The following is a 22660-nucleotide window of genomic DNA, read 5'->3' as shown; positions in this document are numbered from 1 at the left end:
GTAACTATGGAAACTGTCGGATAAAATGGGACTTGTCGGATAAAACGTCTGACATGTCCTTTCATGAAATGCTCCCCAGGAGTCGACTGTGCATAACGAGGGTGACACGGGACTGGGGTAGATTGTCGTCTCAATAGTAATCGTAATAATATTTGGAAACAGAAAGTACTCACTTACCACGATTATATGGATGAAGGTCTATCGTTACACACAAATCCTGACATCGAGGCACAGACTGGAACCTCGAACAAAAAACCCCACTCAAATCAGCCATTTTGTTTTTTTTTAATTTTGAAAGGAGAGGTATCGCGACAGAACTTTTCGGGTTTTTTTTGAGGTTCCAGTCTGTGCCTCGATGTCGGGTGTCACGATAGACCTTCATCGATACAATCGTGGTAAGTGCATAATTTCTGTTTCCACATTTTATCTAGATTACTATTAAGACCCCAATCTACCAAAGTGTCTCCCTCGTTTTGCACGGTCGACTCCTTGGCTCCCTGGGTTAACATAACCCATGCTTTGTTTGTAACCTTGGTACCCCACCCCTATCTCTTTCCTCACTAAATACACACTCTCCCCTTCTTTACACAATTCGCTATATCGTTCTTTCTCGTTCCCTGGATCTCTTTCACCCATCTTTATTATTTATATATTACTCATTTCCGATCCAGCAATGGTTAAATGTATATCCACTCCATATAACACACAGGTAAGTATGCATATCGCTGCACGCATATTACTCGATAAAACGCCCTGAATAAAAAAAAATCGAAGAAATCATAACATGTTCTAACTGCAATGCAAGTTATTCAAATTTCATTTGTTTTATTACCACATATTAAACAGTACTATCTCATACAACAAGAAAATAAGTGAAATATCAAACTTCGATGCACTACATGTATATCATTAAAATAATAGAAACTTGGGAACGCTTCATCGTCGTGAAATGACTAGAGAGTTTTCGCATTTACAACGGAGCTGCCCTCTAAAGCGTACCAGTTCCTTTTAAAGTGCAAGTAAGATCACAATGGAGAGCTGAGATGCTTTTTTTTTAAGCTGGCGGACCGGCGTTATCAGAAGGTTTGCACCGGACGAACAATTGCAAATATATCGTTGTTCAGAGTCAAGACACCACGCTGCTGTTCCCGGTCAACCAACTTTCGATATAAGCTCTCTATTGAGATTTGACTTGCATTTCCAAATGTCGATGAATATTGATGCGTTGTAGCATGGACCTATTACGGAATAGGTCCGTGGTTGTAGAGAGCGGCTCCGTAGTGAGTGCGAAAACTCTCTACTCTCAGTAATGAGCACAATGTAGGGATAATTAATTTGTTCACAAATTTTCGGCATTACTCCTATTTGTTTAAGATCAGTATGCTCGATCTCTAATGAAAATCATAAGATCATAAGTCAGAAAAAATTGGAACCAGTGGGATTCGAACCTGCCATCTACTGCTTGCCGGGCAGCGACTCAACCACCAGGCTATTCTGGTTCACGGCTAAACCACGATGAACTGGAATACGAATCCCCCCGATCCTCTTCTTTCTGACTCATTAATATTTAAATGCCGTCCGCCGTGGACAATAGATAGTACATTAAGAGGCTTTTTTATAGGAGGAAATTACAATTTGTTAACAAATTTTCGGCATTACTCCTATTTGTTAAAGATCAGTATGCTCGATCTGTAATGAAAATCATATGATCATAAGTCAGAAAAAATAATTTCCTCCTATAAAAAAGCCTCTTAATGTACAATGTAAGGATAGTATGAGATATCATCACAGAATCATATATGATATATGCGAGGGAGCGTAGCGACTAAGCAAGAATTAATCTTTAGCAATCAGCATACGTGGTGTAAAAACATGACATACACACTTTTATGCACGACATTAAAGTGATTAGGTAGGAAATCACTGTGTGATTTATAAACTATATACAGCGAGAGGGGAAGGGGGGATGGAGTAACTAGTGAGTTAGGAGAAGGTTGGGGATAGGAAGATGTAATATCGGTTCCCTTACAGTAATATAAACTACATTGTGTGACATCAATTGCCTTTGAATTACCTTTCTTGTCAATGAGTGAATACTAGTCTGCTGAAACATGTATCAATATAGGCTAATTATAGATATTATATAAAATTCTTGATGAATTATTTAAATAAAGAAAAAAAAGAAAGTGAGTTACAACAAATTCAAGTCAATATTTGAAGTATACTCTGAATGCAAACGAGTCCAGAATCACACTCCTCTCATAGCATGCATAGTGAGACGAGAGACCAGTCGGTTTGGAGTGGGATTGACATCTTTTGAGAGTGCATGGTAGCTCCTTTTGGAGTGAAAATGACTAATCATACACTGTTCACTCTGACTAGAAGCAGCTATAATGCACTCTCAAAAGATTTAAATGAGTGGCCCCTCGTCTCACCAGATTAGCAATTTTGCATTTAAGTAAGTTTTAAGTAGCAATGCTGTGTTTCCAACATTATAGTATCGTCCAGAAGTTATACTTTTGACAACGTAAAAAGCTATTAATTATGAGTTGTGAACCATTCCCCATTAATTCAAGAATACATCCACGTGACGCAACTCCCTGATTTAGGTGCACACAACCTTCCGATCGGGTAGCCATTTTCCTTGAACACATCTCTGCGTGGTTGGTCCAACCAATACCTTTCCAGTAGGACAAGAGTTTTGAATGACGGCGTTGAATCGGGAAATCTTCGCATCTCCTTCAACGCTCATCTTCCGTAGTGGGCGTGACTCGACCAATGCGTCATGGGCTGGGAGCTGGCAGTTCTCTGTAATATGAAAACATATAGATGTGGAATACATTGAGCATTTCATTTTCTGCATCCAAAAAGAAGTACACCAAACTGTGTACCTGGAAAGAGTGCCCTCTCACCAACACCATCTTGATTTCTTTTTGTTTTGTTTTGCTTAACAACACCTCCCCCCCCCCAAAAAAATAAATAGAAAAAAAAATCCAGAACTTTTATGCCATCGATCCTTTCCCCCCGACGACATTTCCGTGGGAAAGTCAAATTCATAATGTAGTATCATGTATTTCGCCTTACATTAAACCTTTCTTGTTGAAAATCTGAAATCAAAGAATACGCTATTAAAATAAAGGAGTTTGCAAAATTTTAATAAATCTAGCAAGGATAAATTATTAAAAACTTTTAATTCACTGTTTATAGATGAATGGTAAATTATCTCATAAAACAAATGTCCTGTGAAAGATCAGATGCAGTAAGATATTTGAATTGTTAAAAATATTAAATAATGCCCCATGCGTTTCTTTGCTTCCTATACTCCTATCAACTGGTGAAATCCAAGTTCTTATGCGTAAATTGGGACGAAAGAAAATGTTTGATTACAAATCTTCTTAATTATGTTCATATACAAGTATTAGTTTTAAAAGGAGGGGTGTTCGAAGGGCTATCACTAAATTAGGTTACATCACCGCACGTATACGGTGCAATATAGGTCATTGAAGTTAATTCATTTTTCAGAAAGGAGCAATCACATCTTGATATAACAGTCACAAATTACAAAATTAAAAACAAATTAAATCGTGATATATTTCATACTATTTTAATTTTTAATAAAAAGTATACAAATGTTAAACGTATTCCTGTTTCTCCCTTTTCACCCAATCATTTATTCCAAATCTTACCACGGCACATCATCTTTGTAGGGTCTGGTGTCCACTTGCCGTTCTCCTCACAATAGGTAACGTTTGTTCCTATAGCTGTATACCTGACGTCATCAGAACATGATAAAATCACTTCGTCGTTCGTGGCGTAGGTCTGCCGATTTGGAGAAAGTTTAATGACCTTTGGATCCGATACAAGAGGAGGTGTACAGTCTGGTCAGTTCATGTGATTAGGAAATAATGGTAGAAAAGAATATTACTTTTAATTTGATTATTTTTGTAGAAGGTGAGGTAAACAGAGCTCAATAATATTGACCTGACTAAAATCTATGTTTAGCATTATGCGATGATGATGACTATTATTGATAATACTAACATTAATAATAATGATTATGATAATAATTATGATACTTAAAAAATCATGATATCAATAAAATACTACAACTACTACTACTACTATTAGGCCTACGATTGATAATAATACAATCGCATGTTTTGCAAGTAAAACAAATCGCGATTTATATTTCATACTCGAAATCATCGTAGGAAAATAATCAGTAATTGAAAATTGGTCCTAGCACTATGTATATTTGTGATAGAAAAATTGAAAGCGATATACACCGTAGCAAACATGGCAATTGACAAGATGATTAAAATGGAGAAACAAACCACTTACGATTGCATGAAGGCGTTGTTGCAGGTACCCATATTCCATTTTCACATGTTGCTTCATTTGGTCCCACGAGGTTAGAACTGATTCCTTCCGCGCATGCGTATTGTATTACATCCTCGTGATTGTACACAGATTGCGTTGATTCCGGGTCACGTCCAAACGGAAAATGCACGACATTTGGTCCTACGGCAGGTTGAGCACAATTGGCTTTATTTTTGAAGAGAAAGAAATACAACTGAAAAATTAGAGGGACGGGGCTCATTGAAGGACCTTCCTTTTGTGCGTTCATAGGGTAGAGGGGGGGGGGGCCTATGTACTAATATTTGCTGACCTAAGAAAGTACATCTAATGCTGCATACACTGTAAAAATGAAGTGCTAATTTAGCACTTACAGTGCTTGTATAGTGACTGCACTAGGAGTGCTGAGTTTCTAGTTCAAAATTAAATTAGAAAATCAGCACTCGTAGTGCAGTCACTATACAAGCACTTTAAGTGCTAAATTAGCACTTCATTTTTACAGTGTACAAGGGTTATGAAATGGTGACATTCTTAGAGACGATGGCAGATGAATACGTAACAAGGCTTCCATTGGCAAAAAACCCCTTCTTCTCTGGGTAATGCATAATATACGTTTTACATGTCCTAATCGTAGGCCCATGAATTTGAAACATCATTTCTTTATGACCTCTGTATTGTAGCCCACCTCTATTAATGCTTACTATTATGTCTATGAATTACGATCTATGCACTTGCTATGCGGAGGTAGACATGAAAACTTTTTAGAAATCCAACCAAAAGAAATAATCTCAGAAAATAAAGAGGCAGAATATTAAAAAACATATCTAAAACATATGAAGAACTATCTCCAAGACTGACAAAATATTGGCCAGGGTTGCTGGAAAAACCAGTCGAATTTTTAACCCATTAAAGGGATGCTTCGGGCTGGAAATATTTATACCTCAAAAAAAGAGTAAGATTCACAAAGCGAATTGCTGAAAATCTCATCAAAATCGGATCACAAATAATGACGTCATTGAATTGCATTATTCCGGTGAAACAGTTCTAGGCATTTCTTAATGAATATTCAACATTCAGGTGGGACTTATTATGTCACATTCCCACTTTCCTTTTGTTTATGTTATTACATGAAATCATAATTGTTTCATTTTTCATAAAATAATGTGCAAATGATGTGTCTCCATTATTATGATATAAGTTGCAGCAAGAAATAATTATGAATCAGTTATCAATCCATTTGTTGAAGTTCTTTGTACAAGTTTTCTAATAAACCTATGGAATTTCATATGAAAAATACAAAAGAACAAGTGGGGATATGGCACGATCATTCCACCTAATGAATATTCATGAAGACATGCCTCGAACTGTTTCACCGGAAGAACGCAAATCTTTTATAAAATTCAATAACTTCGCTATTCGTTATCCGATTTTCATCTAATTTTCAGCATTTTTCTTTGTGAATTTTAATCTATTTTTTGAAATGTAAATCTAATCAGCTCGGAGCATCCCTTCAAGGCACTCCTATTGTTGATTTAGATTTTGCAGGGTTTAACAAACTCATTCATTGGCGTGATCAGAGGGGTGTTTCATGAAAGTTGTCAGCACTGACTAAAATATCTGTGCTGACAATTTCAGTGAAATCCTTGGTTTTGATTGGCTGTGAGGCACTTGCCTCTGACTGTTACTATGGTAACCGTCGGAGAGAGCCAACTTGTCAGCGCTGACAACTTTCATGAAACGCTCCTCAGATCATCTATTATCGACCTGGTGGGTGTTTCTGGTGGGTGTTTCATGTGCTGACTAAATTGTCAGTGCTGACAATTTCAGTGAAATCCTTGGTTTTGATTGGCTGAAAGGCACTGGCCTCTGACTGTTACTATGGTAACTGTCGGAGAAAGACAACTTGTCAGCGCTGACAACTTTCATGAAACGGTCCTTTGTACTTTCCTTACCCAAGCACAAGGCATTATCTGGACTTGGGTCCCATACACCAGCTTCAACACAGTACGAGTATTGACTTCCAACATGACTGTATCCATCATCACATGATAATGTGATTTTTGACCAAAGCGGGTAAGATGTTTCGCTGGGAGAGGTGAGGACGTTGGGTAACGTTTCTGGTGGTCCACATTCTGAAAAAGACAATTTAAAAATTAGGAAGTGAAAAGTTACATTTTATCCTTTCCACATTTTACAGGAACTTGAAAAGGAAACAGGTAACCACGAACACAAGTTTCTACTACATAGGTGCTGCGCTAATGTATTTTTCTTTTAAGAAGAGGCCGGGGGGAGAGGGTAGAGGCTGCACGCCATCCTAAACTTTATGTTTCATATATCTCTCAATGTATCTAACATAAAAATCTCTGCTGCTACTACTACTACGTCTGATATGACTAACGTTCTAATTCTATTATTAAACAAATTCGTTCATTCCATTGTAACCTGTCATATTAAAACCAATAAGTTGTCATGGAATGGTTTATGTCAAGTTTGCCGTCGAAACATTGGGATACCGTTGATTCAACTTTACCAGTTAAAATGTTGTCAGGGACCTTCCAGGTAAGATCATAATTGTTCATGGACCCGGATCCAATGTTAATTGTTTTAAAAGGGAACTGAATTTTAATAAGAGAAAACACTTCTTAAATGGGCAAATAACTCAAACGATATGAGTTAAGAAGAATTTTGAAAATCTTTAATAAACAAATACAAAATAATCATGTTGGAACAAAAATATTATATCATTGCAATTATTCAGGCGAACTGCTTTCTTCCTGCATGTCCTGTGCCATGTGGAAAGACATTTTCGTTGAAAGACAAGTCCACGCCAACAAAAACTTGATTTGAATAAAAAGAGAAAAATTCAACAAGCATAACACTGAAAATTTCATCAAAATCGGATGTAAAATAAGAAAGTTATGACATTTTAAAGTTTCGCTTCATTTCACAAAACAGTTATATGCACATCTCGGTCGGTATGCAAATAAGGGAACTGATGACATCACTCACTCACTATTTCTTTTGTATTTTATTATATGAAATATGAAATTTTTTGATTTTCTCGTCATTGTCATGAGAAATGAAGTTTCATACCTCCCTGAACACCTGGAATTCCATTATTTTAACATTTTGTGCTTCAGGCAAGGGGGTCCTAATCATCAAATTCGTAAAAATTTAAATATTGTATAATTCAAACAATAAAAAACAAAAGAAATAGTGAGTGACATCATCGACTCTCTGATTTGGATGTAACTGGCTCGTTCATTTTAACTATTTTGTTAAAAATAAGCGAAACTTTGAAATGTCATAACTTTCTTATTTTACATCCGATTTTGATGAAATTTTCAGCATTGTGCTTGTCTGATTTTTCTCTATTGATTCAAATCAACATTTTTCTGAGGTGGACTTGATCTTTAAGTTTACATCGATTATGTGTAAGATAATATGTTACTTCTGTACTACACCAAATAATGTCACCTTATTCCATCAAATTCTGTCCCACTCCCCTTAACAAATGTTATAAGAAAATCACACATACAGACGTGAAAAATGATGAATAAAATAGGCATCGTTTACATTGTTACCCATATGATCGCCATGACAAAAGTGTAGAAAATGAACATAGATTTGATTGGAAGCATTAAGTTGAGTGCTATTCAGACTGATATTTTAGGACAATAGTAAACAACAACCCTTTGCTCAGTATACATTGCAATTTTTAATTATCGAATATAGATTATACCAGGGTATGCAAAGACTATGAATGAAACCTGATCAAATTACATAAAAAAAACAAGAAGCCCATGTGTAAAGACATTTGCAATGCCACCATAAGCAAGCAAAATCATCACGTTTTGATCCAGTGCAGACTATATTCTACTTTTTTTTAAAGAATACAACCAGATAAAACAGATTCGTAAATTTCTTACCTGGTACAGGCGATCCCAAAGCGATTGAAAGAGTGAAGAATGCGATAAATAGATTTAGCTCCATGGTAAATGATAATGCACGTACTATTGCATTGATATTCGTAAAATGAAATTATTGTCTGATTGATGTTTTTCCTGACTCAGAGTAAGATCAAAGGGCGGATATAGCCGGATGCATTTTTATGTTCGTATTGATATTTGTATCGGCATAGATAATAAGAATAGAAAAAGAAACAGTATTATACTATTGAACGGGCGAGGTATTTAATGGAAAGATTAATGGTTAACGCGACAACAAACAAAACAAGGGAGAAGTAATGCATGCCCTGATCAAAGATCAACATGGTCACCCCGAAGTGTGGATTAATTGAATATTCTTGTTTGCTCTATGTCGAGAAAATAGGCAAATTTACTCAACCATTACCCAACCCTAATGTGTTATAAACAATGGAGAGACTTTGATTTTTATTTACTACGTGTCATAAGCGTCTTAAAAATCAATACAAAATATAGATAGATCACTGAAGGATTTAGGAACCTGAAACATATTTTTAGTGGAAAATTTTGTACATACACATGTGTACACCTAATTTCGATATCTGATATGAAATATTTCATGTTAAAGTTGGGAAGAAAGACCTTTTAGTTTCATTTGCAAATTCTTTGAAGAAAATCCCCACCCCCTCGGAAAATCATGGATCAGACTCTGAAATATAATGACGTACAGAGTCGAAACCAAGCGGTAAAAGTTTCAAAACAAATGTTAAATGATTTTAATCATGCTGACAAACATGTATGTAATACTTTGACACGAATGACGACAATGCAGTTAAAGAAATATAAATGTACATCATTTAGCTGAAACTTTATTCTAAATCATATTTCATTAATTTTATATCCGCCGCCTTTTCTATCAACTCATGGAGCATGGACGCGTGAATGTGAATAAATTATCGTTTACACTTTATAATATAATATGGGCACGCTGAATTCGATCATCTAAACCTTAAATCGTTAAAAGGCTCATGCAAACTGTACTTCATTATATAATTTGTATGATTATTATTTTTTTCAAAATACACAGACAAGATAAGCGATGTTTTAATTTGTTTATTAATTTATTTGATCAATTTTAAAAACTTAAAAAGCAATCGTAATTTTCAGAGGACCTTTTCTTTTTAAAAGATATATCGCATTTATTTGTATGCACAAAGATGAGTAGCTTTACAAATTTAAGCATTATACACAAATGAATAATTTTGAAAATAAAAAGAAATAAAAAAAATGTGGGCGCTTTAAGTATTCATCATTATTTTTTTCAAATCTAAGGTATATTAGTCAAAACATATATTTGCAGCGGACAAGGATTATTGCACTCTATTGAAACACTTTGGGCTTGTAGAACATTAAAACTTAATTCAAAAGTCATAATGAGTAACCGATTACATACATTAAGATAATAGCAAACGATGCTCGAACAGTATAAAAATCTAACGTATACGATCCTAATAAAAAATATTGGAAAAAGTGCCTCTACATTTAAAACGTTTATAACTCATGCTGTCATTCTGTTCTTCAAATTGTATTGACTATTTAAATTGCTGAAGTCGCCTTGGCTCGCCTTGATTGACCTACTGCAACTTAGTAGGTCCATGGCCCGCAAATCATGTTGTAGTCATGACCTTTGGCAGAAGAACACGACTATCATGAAATTTTAGTTTACATTCATGAGAGTTCTAGAGTGAAAAAACCCAAACAATCAAAAGTAGTAGCCGTATGTGTTTCGTTTCATATAAATTAAACTTTGCGTTGTTTTTAAGCATAAATGATGTAACAACGATATCGAGTCATTACGGTTGAAAACGTGACAATGCATTATATTTTTATGTCACACATTATTACGATACAATCTATTAACAATAAAACAATATATTTCATTTCATCATTTTCATACCGTCAGGATAGTATTTAAAGCAGATACGAACCAGCTGCCTTTTCAAGTCTGGCCAGGTTTCCAACCCATAATGCAACATTCTGAGACCCAATGGAATGATATCACACTTGTTCACTACTCAACTTAGCTCTTCTGTACTTGTAAAGTTGTAAGATAACTTATTCACTGTATTGTAAACAGTTATCTCAAATGTACATTCCTTTTGATATTTGTTTGTAAATTGAACATCGTCAGCCTGCGAGCTGCCTGTTCGATGCTGTTTTTGATAAACCAGTTCAGTTCAAATCAAATGACCAGGTAGTAATGGCACAGTGAATGAAAGACTACAATGTCAATGTCATACAGTTCGCTTCATCTGTAAGTCTGCTCGACTGTGAACTGATGATTCAGATGCCTCATAATGCTGTATCCTCGACAGAGTCTGCTGTTGACTCGTCAATTGATTCGTTAAAAGACGTGTAGTAGCCACGATAGGCCTCCAACTGAATGAAGAACGAATGTAGAGGAAAATATAGAGGAGTGGGCAGGGAAGGAGGAATAAAACGGTAATAATTGCATCAATATTAATCATGTTTTGTAAAAATGAAAACATCAACAATGAATGATGTTAATAAAAAATAAAATATTATAGAAATAACAAAAAAATAGTACTATTAATACTTCTACTACTACTACTACTACTACTACTACTACACTTTTCCACTACTATTACCACTACTACTACTACTAACACTACTACAAATAATACAAATTATTATACTAATATGAATGTCTTTTATTACTTTCCCAAATATTAATGATCGAAGGATTCCTTATACTTAATTACTTGACAATGAATATTTTACAACGTACGGTTTAGTGAGCCCAAATTGTAGTTTTTTACCTTTTCCTTTTTATCTTTTGGTACAACCATCGTATCTTCTGGGTGTGTTATCTTTCTTCTGCTTGTTTTCCTGATTACACAGAAAAGTGACACTAGCAGAATGATAATGATAGCGCCACCAGCGGCCGAAACTGCTATCAAAATCCATGTTGCTGAAAGAAATGATAATGGGCAACGAGAAATTACAACAAGTAAAGCACACAAAAAAAAACTATACAGATATTAGACAATAAAATAAAAATAACAATAAAATAGAAATAGTCCGTGGACAAGAAGGTTCATTTTTTTATTTGTTATCTTGTTTTACAGGTTTCAAACTGCCTCGTTCTTATCATTTCAATACCTCATCTCTTCCTAAAACGTGTAACGGTGATTTTGTAATAGATACATGTATTTAAGATTTGACTGAAAGCAATGCATATCTTGTGACTTTCAGCTTTTTATGATAATTTATTTTTTCTAGGGTAAAGAGATCTCTTAAACCTTACATGCTTTTAGCTAAAAGATTAACCAGGAAAAAAGTTGTTTTATGATGAATGGAAAAAAATCAGTTCTTTGCTGACTTCGGTATTTCTCTTATAATATAAGTCAATATTACCTATAGTTGGTTGGTTACTCTTGGCCTCTTCGGTAGTCGTTGGAGTTGTAGGAGTTGTTACTTCTAAACAAATCAAAATATATTGAAAGGGAATATCAGTACAAGTCCAAATCTGACATCATTTTAACCACGACATAATCTCACTTTTCACATTTCAAAGAATATTAGCTACGTACTTCGGTCAATTTAGATGACACATGATCTTTTGAATGAGTACCCCAGGGAGGACTGACTTTAAAGAACGGTTTGAATAAAATGTGACATTCTTGATATATAATGATTGATATGCATTATACTCTGAAAGGCCTACGGAAATCGATTTCTTTCAGTGTTGACTTGGTCATAAGCAAAGATATCCAGTGAATACAAAAAAAAAACAGTGGAAATGTCAGAGATAGTTTATTAAATTATTTAACGAGGAACATCGTGTGTTCGTTAAAAACACTCAAATGTACCCATTGTCATGTGAAGGGCATACATTTGATACGAGTTATCTTAGCATGTGTAAGTAATAACACCAATTAGATGAAGTGAAATACATACTTTATTGTTTTAGGACATACCTATCGTACACAGCAAACCAGGTGTGATAGACATTGAAGTATACCCTTCGATACATGTGCAGTTAAAGCCGTCCTCGTTCATATCAGAACATGTCGCAAACTGAGAACAATCATCTATTCCTAATAAGCATTCGTTCGTTGCTGAATGAAAGAAAAATCAATGGCAAAAACATGATATCAGAAGTCAACAATTAATGATTAATTATGAATAAAGAAGTTTCGGTGAAAAATATTGGGGGGTCTTGGTCTAGACTCTCGTCTTTCAATCTTAGATAGATGGCGCTATACAAATGCCTAGTATTATTATTCTGAAGGACGTGGGTTCAATTCCAAGCCATGACGTGTTTTCCTTCAGCAAGATATGTGCCCACATTGTGCTGCACTCAAGCCAGGGACCTGTTTCATAAAGCTGTCCATAAGTTACGAATGACTTTAGGCACGACTGGTGACCCTTCCCTATGTAGCTGACTTATGTATGAGAACATGTTCCAGTCGTTCTCAAAGTTGTGCGTAACTTTACGAAAAGCTTTATGAAACACCACCCAGATGAGGTAAAAGGTACCGGCAGGAAGTAATTCCTAGCAAAGCTGTGCGCACCGGAATTGGTAGACTACATGTAGCTTAGCCGGGTTAATATAGAAGCGCCTTGAGCACATAGCAAGGTTGATACGTGCACAATACAAATCTAAAATCATTTATCATTATTGAAACTCGTTGTGAATAATAATAATAATTCAATATCTATATAGCGCCTAACAAAATTTCTCTAAGCGCTTTACATCGCAAAACCTAACTACTTAACTTAATAAACTAAACTTACTTATTAACTTAACTACCTTACATAACAAAACATCCAACGTATATCCAACCTTACATATCTAAATTACTAACTTAACTACGGACATATTAACTGTAAAAAAAATCATACTATTTACGGAAGAGATATGTCTTAAGTGCTACTTTGAATTAACTTAGAGAAGAAAGGGATCTTAAGCTAAGAGGGAGTGAGTTCCAGAGTGTAGGAGCCACAACTGAAAAGGCTCTTGTCGCCATGGGTGTGGAAGGTTGCATTGGGAACAACTAAAAGGTTTTTGTTGGATGACCGAAGTGATCGGGAGGGTTGGTAGGTGTTGATCATGCTCATGTATGAGGGGGACTTTCCTTGGATGCTCTTGAATATTATGACGAGGATTTTGAAGAGGATACGCTTCTCAATTGGTAGCCAGTGCAGTTGCTTGAGTGATTCGGATATATCCTGTTTTCGAGGGACTTCATTGACAATTCTATAATAGATTATATATGATTCATCACTCCTAACCATCATCCCCAATGCCATTCATTACCCTTCCAAGGGGATCGACAGTATATGGAATGATAGTTTAAGACATGACGTTTTTGATGTCATCGTAAGCACAACTGTTATTATCAAGGTTTATAGATACAATATCAATACTATCATAAGGGGGTGGTGGTTTAGAAATACTTATTTTGAATTGGATGTGCCAAGAAATTCGGTGAAGTATTTGAGGGTGCTCTATTCTTGGCCAGGCTACTTCCGAGCAATAATTCACTAATTATCAAAATCGTTGTAATTATCCTATGCATCATGTCCATATACTTACGTTCAACAACAATGGAACTTGCGTCTAGCGTATACGAGGAGTTATTGTTGATTATGAATCTATTGGATTCCATGACATTATTAATATGATTCGACAGACTATCATTGGTGACGGGAGAGTTTTGTTCAAAGTAAACCAGAGATGTAACGATGATGCTTCCAGACTGGAAAGAGAATACTTCTGATCCATGAAAGCTCATCATCCCCTCAAACACGGAATTTATCTGAATGCAGATAAAATGAAACATTTTATTATAATTATTATATTTATTATTATTATCATTTCTTTGGCGTCACCTGTGCCTAGGAGCCGAAAAGCGAACTAAATCACTATGACCCGCAGGTCTCTCCTCCCGTTATACATGTAAGTGATTGGGGGAATGCAGGTGGACCACTTTACCGGGGTTTCCCCCTAGTCTTATACGAATAGTGCAGTTGGTTCTTAACGTGCAAAGGTGGTGAATCTCCTCTACCTTTACGAAAGCAATACAAATGTTGAATAATAATGAAAATGATATTTACGAGGGATCGATTACATTTAAGCTTATTTTCGGCATATCGCAGCGAACATTCTCCTTAAATGCTCTCATTTCTTTTTAAATGATCGTAAATTCCATTGATTGCAAAATTACTGATATCCCACCTTACCGACTTGACAAGATCTGTTTGAAGAAGTTGATAGGCTGTACTCTGTTTATCACGAAGGTCGTTGGTGTAAAGGGCTTGATCATTATCGATTAAAAATATTCTGAACGTAAAGGTGAATGATCTTGTACCTGTAGGAATGATAGTGAATACAACCTGAACAAGTAATTTCAATCCGACCTATTATGAAGAAAGAAAAATTACATAAGAGAGCTTGATAGATAAGCTTATAAACACCACCAATCGAGATCTTCCGCACAGAGTAAGAAAACAAAGAGGAGAAAGGGGAGTGCTGAATGAAGATAAATGGCTTCTTATTAATACCATTAATAATTTGAAAGAATATTTTGTTTCATATTCTAAACACCTTGAAATATCATTGCATTTGCTTCTTCTAAACTACATATAACTTCCATTCCGATGTATAAAATTTCAATAACCTGAACATTGATCGCTGACGTGCGTTCGGTAGGCACTCGGTCGGCATTCACATCGTCCGTCTACGCAGGTCTCTGTTTCTTGATTACAGCTCTCACAAGGCTCTGAAATGTGATGTTTAATCATTATGTCATAAGTTATTTTATTAGGCCAGCATAACCATGATGAGAATACTATAATCTTCATAATGGTAAACGTCAAAGGGAAATCCATGCACGAACATAATGCAGGAATTGTGAAGGGTATTGTGGGAACCTATGCATTATTGATTCGATGTCAGACGTATTGGAAGGACGTTATCGATTTGCAGTAAAGACAATTTCATTCATAATTTGACAACAACTTTATGTCATATGCCTACTCTACAACAAGAATAAATATTTACACAATGTAATAAGAATGTGTATGGTTCAAATTTGATTTGAATATGTTTGTAAACACATACCCTTGGTACGCGTGTGAGTGGTAGGATTCTGTTCCGTTGCTTCAGTTGTGATTGTTGACACATGAGCATCTTCGGTTTGGGTTGTGTGAACTGATATACTCGTAATCTCAAGGGACGCTCCTTCCGAGTAGGTGGTAGACTCGTCAGTCGCCACTCTTTGATATGTAGTTTCTGTAAAGGCATTTTCTGTCACATGTATACCAGACGATGTTTCCAATGATTCGGTATAATCACTGGAAAGACCATCTGTTAAGAGACCACGAGTTTCCAGAAACGTCGTAGATTTCACGGCGCCACTGGTTATAGGCGTTGTGTATATCGTCTCTGCGTAGGTTAATGTTGGAACAGATGGGGAATCAGTAATTGATGTTGTAGTGGAAGACTCTGACGGGGTAGGCCCTATCGTAGTTTCCATCGTTAAAGCAAATGTAGGGGAAGTTATAAGGGCTGAGGATCCTGTTGTAGTGTATTCGCCTACCGTCTGGTCTGTCTCGGTGGTGCCAAAATCTGAAAACGACTGGTCGGTGCTTGATGGTTCCGATGTTTCTGAAAATGACTTTCTGGTGGTTGGATGCATATCGTCTGCAGTTGTTATCATGAGGGTCGTAAGATCATTTATTGGCTTTGATGTTGATGAATCTGTCGTACTGTCATCATTTATGGTCAAGGCCTGCGAGGAAAAATCCTCTTCTGTTTCAAATACCCCTTCAGTGCTCTTCCAGGTAGATATGTCTTGTAGTTTAGTCGTTGCTTTATCTGTGAGAGGATTAAGCGTGGAAACTGCCCCAGAGGAAAATGCATCAGAACTGTATTCTGTTGAAGTTATAGTCCTTAAGGTTGTCGTTTCATCTGTTATAATGTTTATTGGAGTTGCGGTACTCGAAAATGGAAAATCACTAGTTGTTATTTCATCACTGATTTGACTGGTCCCAAGTTTTTCAGGAGACCTGCTCGAAAATGTTTCAGTTTCAAAAGCAGCCCCCTCTGTTGATGCTGTGCTTGACAAAATGACTAATTCTGATGTTGAGTGTTCGTCTGAAGTAAAACCATCTTGAACAGTTGTGGCAGTATTATCACTCATTTTCATAGTGGACGTCATATCATCGGTATCAACAGTTACCTGGTTCTTTGTTACCGTCCTGGCTGAATCGGTTTTAAAGGCTTCATCCGTATGATAACCGATAGTAAACGGTAGGGATGAGTATTCTATACTAAGTAGTTTCGTCGTTGTCGTTTCGTCTGCACCAAGATCTCTCCTAGTTGTGATTATCGATTCTTTATTTTCGGTAGTTTCTACGAAATCAGTAACCATGTAGGTAGAGGTTGATGTCACACCTATATCGTAATTTGTAAGAGTTGGAGAGGTTCTCCAAACTGGTGTCTGTTGGGTATTAATTTGATCGTCTGTGATCGAATCAAAGGTAGTTTGTGGATCAGTTTCCAAAACGGTCCCTGCGACTGTGGATTGGCTTGATGTTGACTCAAATCCAGGCAATGTAGTTAAATCTCGTACAGTTTGTTCAATGTCAAATGTCGTGACCCCTTCATCCGTGCTGGCTATAGTTACATCAACAAGTGTGTATATCCCCTGTGTAGCTCCAGTGTCTTCTGAAGTAGAGAATGATGGCGCATGCTGTGCACTAGTACTCATTAGGTATTGCCCATCGGAGGTTGTATCTGAAGGGTTGGGGGTGGCAGTCACAGGCTGATTAGGCTCGCTGACATCGGAAGTTCTTGCAGGCACGTCTATGTATTCTGATGTAAAGGAAATCGTATTGCCTGATCTTGAGTTTCCATTTGTAGGATTTACATCGGTGGGTTTCAGATCCATTGTATTGCTATTTACTGAAGTCGTGGGTGCTGTAAATGTTCCATCATTGGTCAATACACTCCCACTTGAAATCAATTCAGACGAGGTCATTTCTGCTGCTTTCGTTGCAAATGGTGAAGATAGGGCCTCGGTTTTGTCATATCCAACTGTATTGTATGACCCAGCATCTTCTGAAGAAGTAGATGAGACAGCAGAAGTAGTAGCATCTGATGAATATGAAGTTGTAAAAATAGATTCTTGTGAAGTCGGCCTCTGTTGCGGGGAAACGGTGACATGTGGTTCTAAAGTCTCATAAGCCGTAGAACTGAGGCCTGTGGTTGACAAAGATGGATCGACAGGCATTTCACTCCGATATGTTGTCTGTGTTATTTGTGTAGTATCGCCTATCATGTCTGTTGAGATCATGTGCGTTACATCTGTAGTATCCGTTACTGTATCTGATGAGATCTTCTGTGTTATTTCTATGGTATCGGTTGTTTGGTGTATTGATGTTATTTGTGTAATGCCTGTGCTCTCTGCTATCCTGTCCATTAATGTCGTCTTTAGCACTTCTGTGGTATCAACCATTTGACTTGCTGATGTTGTATGTTCCATATTTGTGTGATCAGTTATCTTGTTTGTTATCATATTGTCTGTCATCCCTGGATTATAAGTTGCTTCTTCGGATGCTGTCATCGTCGTTATTTTTGTGGTGTCAGATACCTTGTCTACCAATGCTGTCTGCGTCATTTCTGTGGGATCTGCTTTTTCGTATGTTGGTCTGGTCTGTGCTGTTTGTGTAGTAACACCCTCCGTAATGGTTAGCATCGCCTTTGTCATGTCTTTGGTAAGAGCTCTGTCATCTGTTGATGTCGTTTGTATTATTGTTGTCGCGGTATCAGAAATCATGACTGTCAATGTTGTCTGTGTCATTTCTGTAGTATCAGGTATTTCGTCTGTTGATGTCGTCTGTGATTCTACTGTGGTATCATTTCCCGTAAAGGTTAGTATCGTATATGCCATTTTCGTAGTATCAGTTTTGACATCCGTTGGCATTTCTGTTGTATCAGATATCGTGTCTTGTGATGTTGTTTGTGTCATTTCTGTGCAAGCAGCTATTTCATCGGTTGCTGTTGTCTGTTTCATTTCTGTAGTTTCCCCTTCCGTAACGGGTACTGTCGTCTCGGTCTTTTCTGTGGTATGAGGTCTGTCAGCTGTTGATGTCGTTTGTATTATTGTTGTCGTGGTATCAGAAATCATGATTGTCAGTGTTGTCTGTGTCATTTCTGTAGTATCAGGTATTTCGTCTGTTGATGTCGTCTGTGATTCTACTGTGGTATCATCTCCCGTAAAGGTTAGTATCGTATGTGCCATTTTCGTAGTATCAGTTTTGACATCCGTTGGCATTTCTGTTTTATCAGATATCGTGTTTATTATTGTTGACTGTGTCATTTCTGTGCTACCAGCTATTTTGTCGACCGGTGTGGACTGTGCTATCTCTGTAGTATGTCCGTCCTGAACAGTTGATATTGTCTGTTCGATTTCTGTGGTATGAGCTCTTACTTCTGTTGACGGTGTCTCTATTTTCTCTGTGGTATCAGTTAACGTGTCCGTTGTTACCGTCTGTGACCTATCTGTAGAATAAGCCATTTCATTTATTGTTGTCGTTTGTATAATTTCTCTAGTATCAGATACCATATTTGTTGGAATCGTCTGTGTCGTTTCCATGGTATTATCAGTTGGTAAATCTGTTGTTCTCCGTGTCATTTCTGTGGTCACATCTTTTGTGTCTGTTGATTTCGTCTGTGTTCTTTCTGTACTATCAGCCAAATCATCTGTTTCCATCTGTGTTAACTGTGTAGTCCGAGTCACCTCATTAGTTGATGATGTCAGTGTACCTTCTGTATCAATTGTAATATATGATGGTGTAACAAATGTATCAGTAATATCGCTCGTTGTATCTGTTAATGATGTCTGCACCACTTCAGTCGTATCATTTATTGAATCTGTTGTCGTCTGCTTCATTTGTGTGGTGTCAGTAGTTTTATCTGGTGGGGTCGTTTGTTCCATTGATGTGCGATCAGTCATCTCATCTATTAATGTTGTCTCAATCCTATCTGTCGTGTCAGCAGCAGTATTTGTCGATATCGTCGTAAGCAAATTTTCAGTAGTCCCAACTGTTGGCGTAGTTTGTTTTTCTGATGATACAACCAAATACAATCAAATACCATTTAGCTTGGTGTACCTTTTCAACTCAAATTAGTATAGACATCATGTAATTATCAAAATGTACAGAAATGTAAAGTAAAATACTACTTGGAACAAGATGACTGACGTATTGGATGAGTTTATATTCACGTATTACCAGACAGATACAATTTACAGAGCATTTGAGACTGAGATTCATGTACGCTTGATAGTGTTTAATCTCCATGGATTATATTTCAACTTTAGCCGATGGAAATATTGTCATGATTTGGAATCTGACATAATAATATCAATAACAAATGTGATTTCTGAGGTGCCAAATCTATTTATATCTAAATTCTCAATGCGCAAAGGTGAAACGAGAGAGAGAGAAAAAGTATAATACTTATCATATGGAGAGTTAATCAAATAAGTCCTCGGTTTTATTTCAAATGAATTTTCAGTACACTGGATATCGGTCACCAGTTGTGCTTTAAGACCTTCGGGAGAACTATATACTGTTATGAGCTATCACCCTCATACAAATTAAAGCACACGAGTACATAATGTGTTCATGGAGTTTCCATTTGTCTTTATTGCCAATCCAATTAAGTTCACATCAAATTTATTTTCATGCTCTCGACGAACGCGATATGCTTACCTGTACAGATTGGTTCCTCCTCAGGTAACAAAGCACCTTGATTGCATATGAGCTCAGTTGGTCCATCAATCACATAGCCTTCCTCTCTGCATGATAGAGTGAAGACAGTACTGTCTGGGTACCAGGAATTTTCAAGAGGCTCATTTGAAGAATCTAACTCGATGGCCTCGTAAAGATCAGGAACGTCGCATGGCTCTATAAAAAACAATGATCAACCTATAATTTATGCATATATGTACCTCAAGAATATTCTACGAATGTTTAATCATAACCAAAATATGGCCATCGCCTTAGCGTGTATTAATTGAAGTCTATACTTCAATAACTATATTGGCTGTGTACATGATATGTGCCCGTTTCCTGCATTACTTTACGCGACATTGTCATTAACTCGAAGGGATGTAACTTACCAAGAGAGTCCCTTGCCTTTCTTTATGCTATTTGTGTAATTGGTCTGCAGGCTTCTCATTAATTTTCTCACAATTGGTTGCCAGTGTAATATCTTTAATGATGTACGGATCAGAACCTATTCTAACTCAAGATAATTTATTTTGAATGCGTATTGAAAATAACAACAGCAAATTGTTGGGAGATAATAGGTGTAAGAAGACACAAAAAATCCGATCCTAATCCAATTGATTCCAGTCACCCACCTGAAACAAGAACTGATTCATCATAAAGGGTGAACCGGAAAGATAGCCCATTGATAGTCGGATTCTGACCTAGGATGCGGTCACTCTCGGCCCTGACACTGTCGAGAGTAGCAGAGGCTGAAGTTTTTCGGAGGAAAACGACCGCGGATACGTCTATTCCATCTGTATCCGGTTGTGAGAGTGACACTATCTTTGAAAGCAGGTAACCGTCCAACATTTCGAAAATACTCCCTATCTAGATATAAGATGAAAAGGAGAGTGGAAAAATCGAAATAGTATAATAGAGGCGAGTCTTTGATTGGGCACTCTCACACATCTTTATTACATTGTGAAATGTAAGTTACTTTTCTTGAAAATTGCAACTTTTAATGGCACAGCCAACGATGGGTGAAGTGTACGTATTACATGACTTGTGATAGAATATTATTAGGTACATGATATACTCACGGGATGAGGTATTTACTCAGTAACAATAAATGGGGTGTATAACAGTACATCATGTTAAAAGGATTATTGGATATTTTGTATTCCAAGCAGTTTGATTCTAAATTGTGGGGTAAAATCACAATAGCCTCATAGACTTATTGGTCAGATCATGTTCAAGAGCTCGTGCACAAGTTCTATTAGGGGACTACGCATTAAACATGTTAAATGTGTAAAAAACGTGTAATGGAATGATTTAATTAAAGTTGCTGCTCTTAAAAATACGGCAAAAAAAATTCTTACCGCGTAAACCAACTCTGTTTCCATCTCAACAAAGGTCTGTGACTCCCTATCTGCGTAGTCAGGACTGTAGATCGCCGTGGAGTCGTCAAGATGGGTGATTCGAAATTTTAGTTCAAATGGATTCACGTCTTTAAAACAGAAAAAAAAATCAAACATAGCATAATGATATAGGGTATTTATATTGCGCACATATCCACCTTGTTAGGTGCTCAAGGCGCTCCTATATTACCCGGCTAAGCTAGGCGTTCATATATTTTAGCGCACACAGCTTTTTAAGGAATGACTTCCTACCGGTACCCATTAACCTCACCTGGGTTGACTGCAGCACACTGTGGATCAGTTTCTTGCTGAAGGAAACTACGCCATGGCTGGGATTCGAACCCACGACCCTCTGTTTCAAAGTCCGAAGACTAATCCACTGGGCCACAACGCTCCACATAATAAGGACAAGAACAAAGAATAATGTTATCAGTTGAATTTTCCGGCTGCTTTTAAGGTATCGAGGGAGAGTCGATAATTTGAATTGATTCGCATTAATTCCAACATATTAGAACCATGTTGTAAGTAATTGTAGTGCAATGGAGCTTGAACCCAGGGCCAAATACTTTCCCCCAATTTAGTCTACATATCAATCATCCAGTGTTTAAAAGGAAAACTTAACGGACCTGATGATTTTATCAAAATAAAAATTCCATACTTCCTAATAATGAATAACAAATAAATAAATGAATAAATAAGTAACGAATGAATAAATAATCAAATGAAATGAACACGATAGAAGATACATTAAACAAGGTATCTTTTTACCTTCACATGTTGGTACCCGTTGAGGATTCCACTCGCCGTCATAACATGATGCCAAGGAGGGACCATAGAGGAGCTGCTTCTCTAAATCACAGCTGAATTCAATGACGGAATTATGGCTATAAAGATCGTCTAAAGTCTGGCCTTCCGTGACAATGTAGTCCACGTTGACACTGCTAATTGGAGCATTACATGGTCCTGATGATATGATAAATTTATAAAATTGAGCTGAAGCTGAACTTGAAAATAAAATTTCGAGAATTTACAGACAGAGCGTTGAATGAAACATTTTATATACATGTACCATACTTTTGAATGAGGATATTATGAAACAAAAAATGATAAAAAATGAAATGGCGCCATTTCTTACGCCACACCAGGACCACT

General features: G+C 36.7%; 3 protein-coding genes across 3 annotated transcripts; all 3 read right to left on the bottom strand.

Moving 5' to 3' along the window:
* Positions 1-2565: 2565 nt before the first annotated feature.
* Positions 2566-8524, bottom strand: LOC121427580 (sushi, von Willebrand factor type A, EGF and pentraxin domain-containing protein 1-like). The gene is made up of 5 exons (XM_041624040.1): positions 8286-8524; positions 6309-6488; positions 4342-4545; positions 3687-3878; positions 2566-2808 (listed from the first exon to the last, which is right to left on the bottom strand). Exons 1-5 carry the CDS (start codon positions 8347-8349, stop codon positions 2606-2608), a joined length of 843 nt encoding a protein of 280 aa, XP_041479974.1. The 5' UTR covers positions 8350-8524; the 3' UTR covers positions 2566-2605.
* Positions 8525-10590: 2066 nt separating this feature from the next.
* On the bottom strand, positions 10591-12317 carry LOC121427873. The gene is made up of 4 exons (XM_041624446.1): positions 12284-12317; positions 11721-11783; positions 11123-11274; positions 10591-10721 (listed from the first exon to the last, which is right to left on the bottom strand). Exons 1-4 carry the CDS (start codon positions 12315-12317, stop codon positions 10635-10637), a joined length of 336 nt encoding a protein of 111 aa, XP_041480380.1. The 3' UTR covers positions 10591-10634.
* Positions 12318-14111: 1794 nt separating this feature from the next.
* Positions 14112-19330, bottom strand: LOC121427872 (mucin-3A-like). The gene is made up of 4 exons (XM_041624445.1): positions 15433-19330; positions 14990-15091; positions 14537-14680; positions 14112-14128 (listed from the first exon to the last, which is right to left on the bottom strand). Exons 1-4 carry the CDS (start codon positions 19328-19330, stop codon positions 14112-14114), a joined length of 4161 nt encoding a protein of 1386 aa, XP_041480379.1.
* Between the last annotated feature and the right edge of the window lie 3330 nt (positions 19331-22660).

The sequence above is a fragment of the Lytechinus variegatus genome, chromosome 14 (genome assembly GCF_018143015.1).
Source record: "Lytechinus variegatus isolate NC3 chromosome 14, Lvar_3.0, whole genome shotgun sequence".
Lineage (NCBI taxonomy): Eukaryota > Metazoa > Echinodermata > Echinoidea > Temnopleuroida > Toxopneustidae > Lytechinus > Lytechinus variegatus.
The sequence above is the reverse complement of the archived record's forward strand: the minus strand, read 5'-3'. Positions and strand labels throughout refer to the sequence as shown.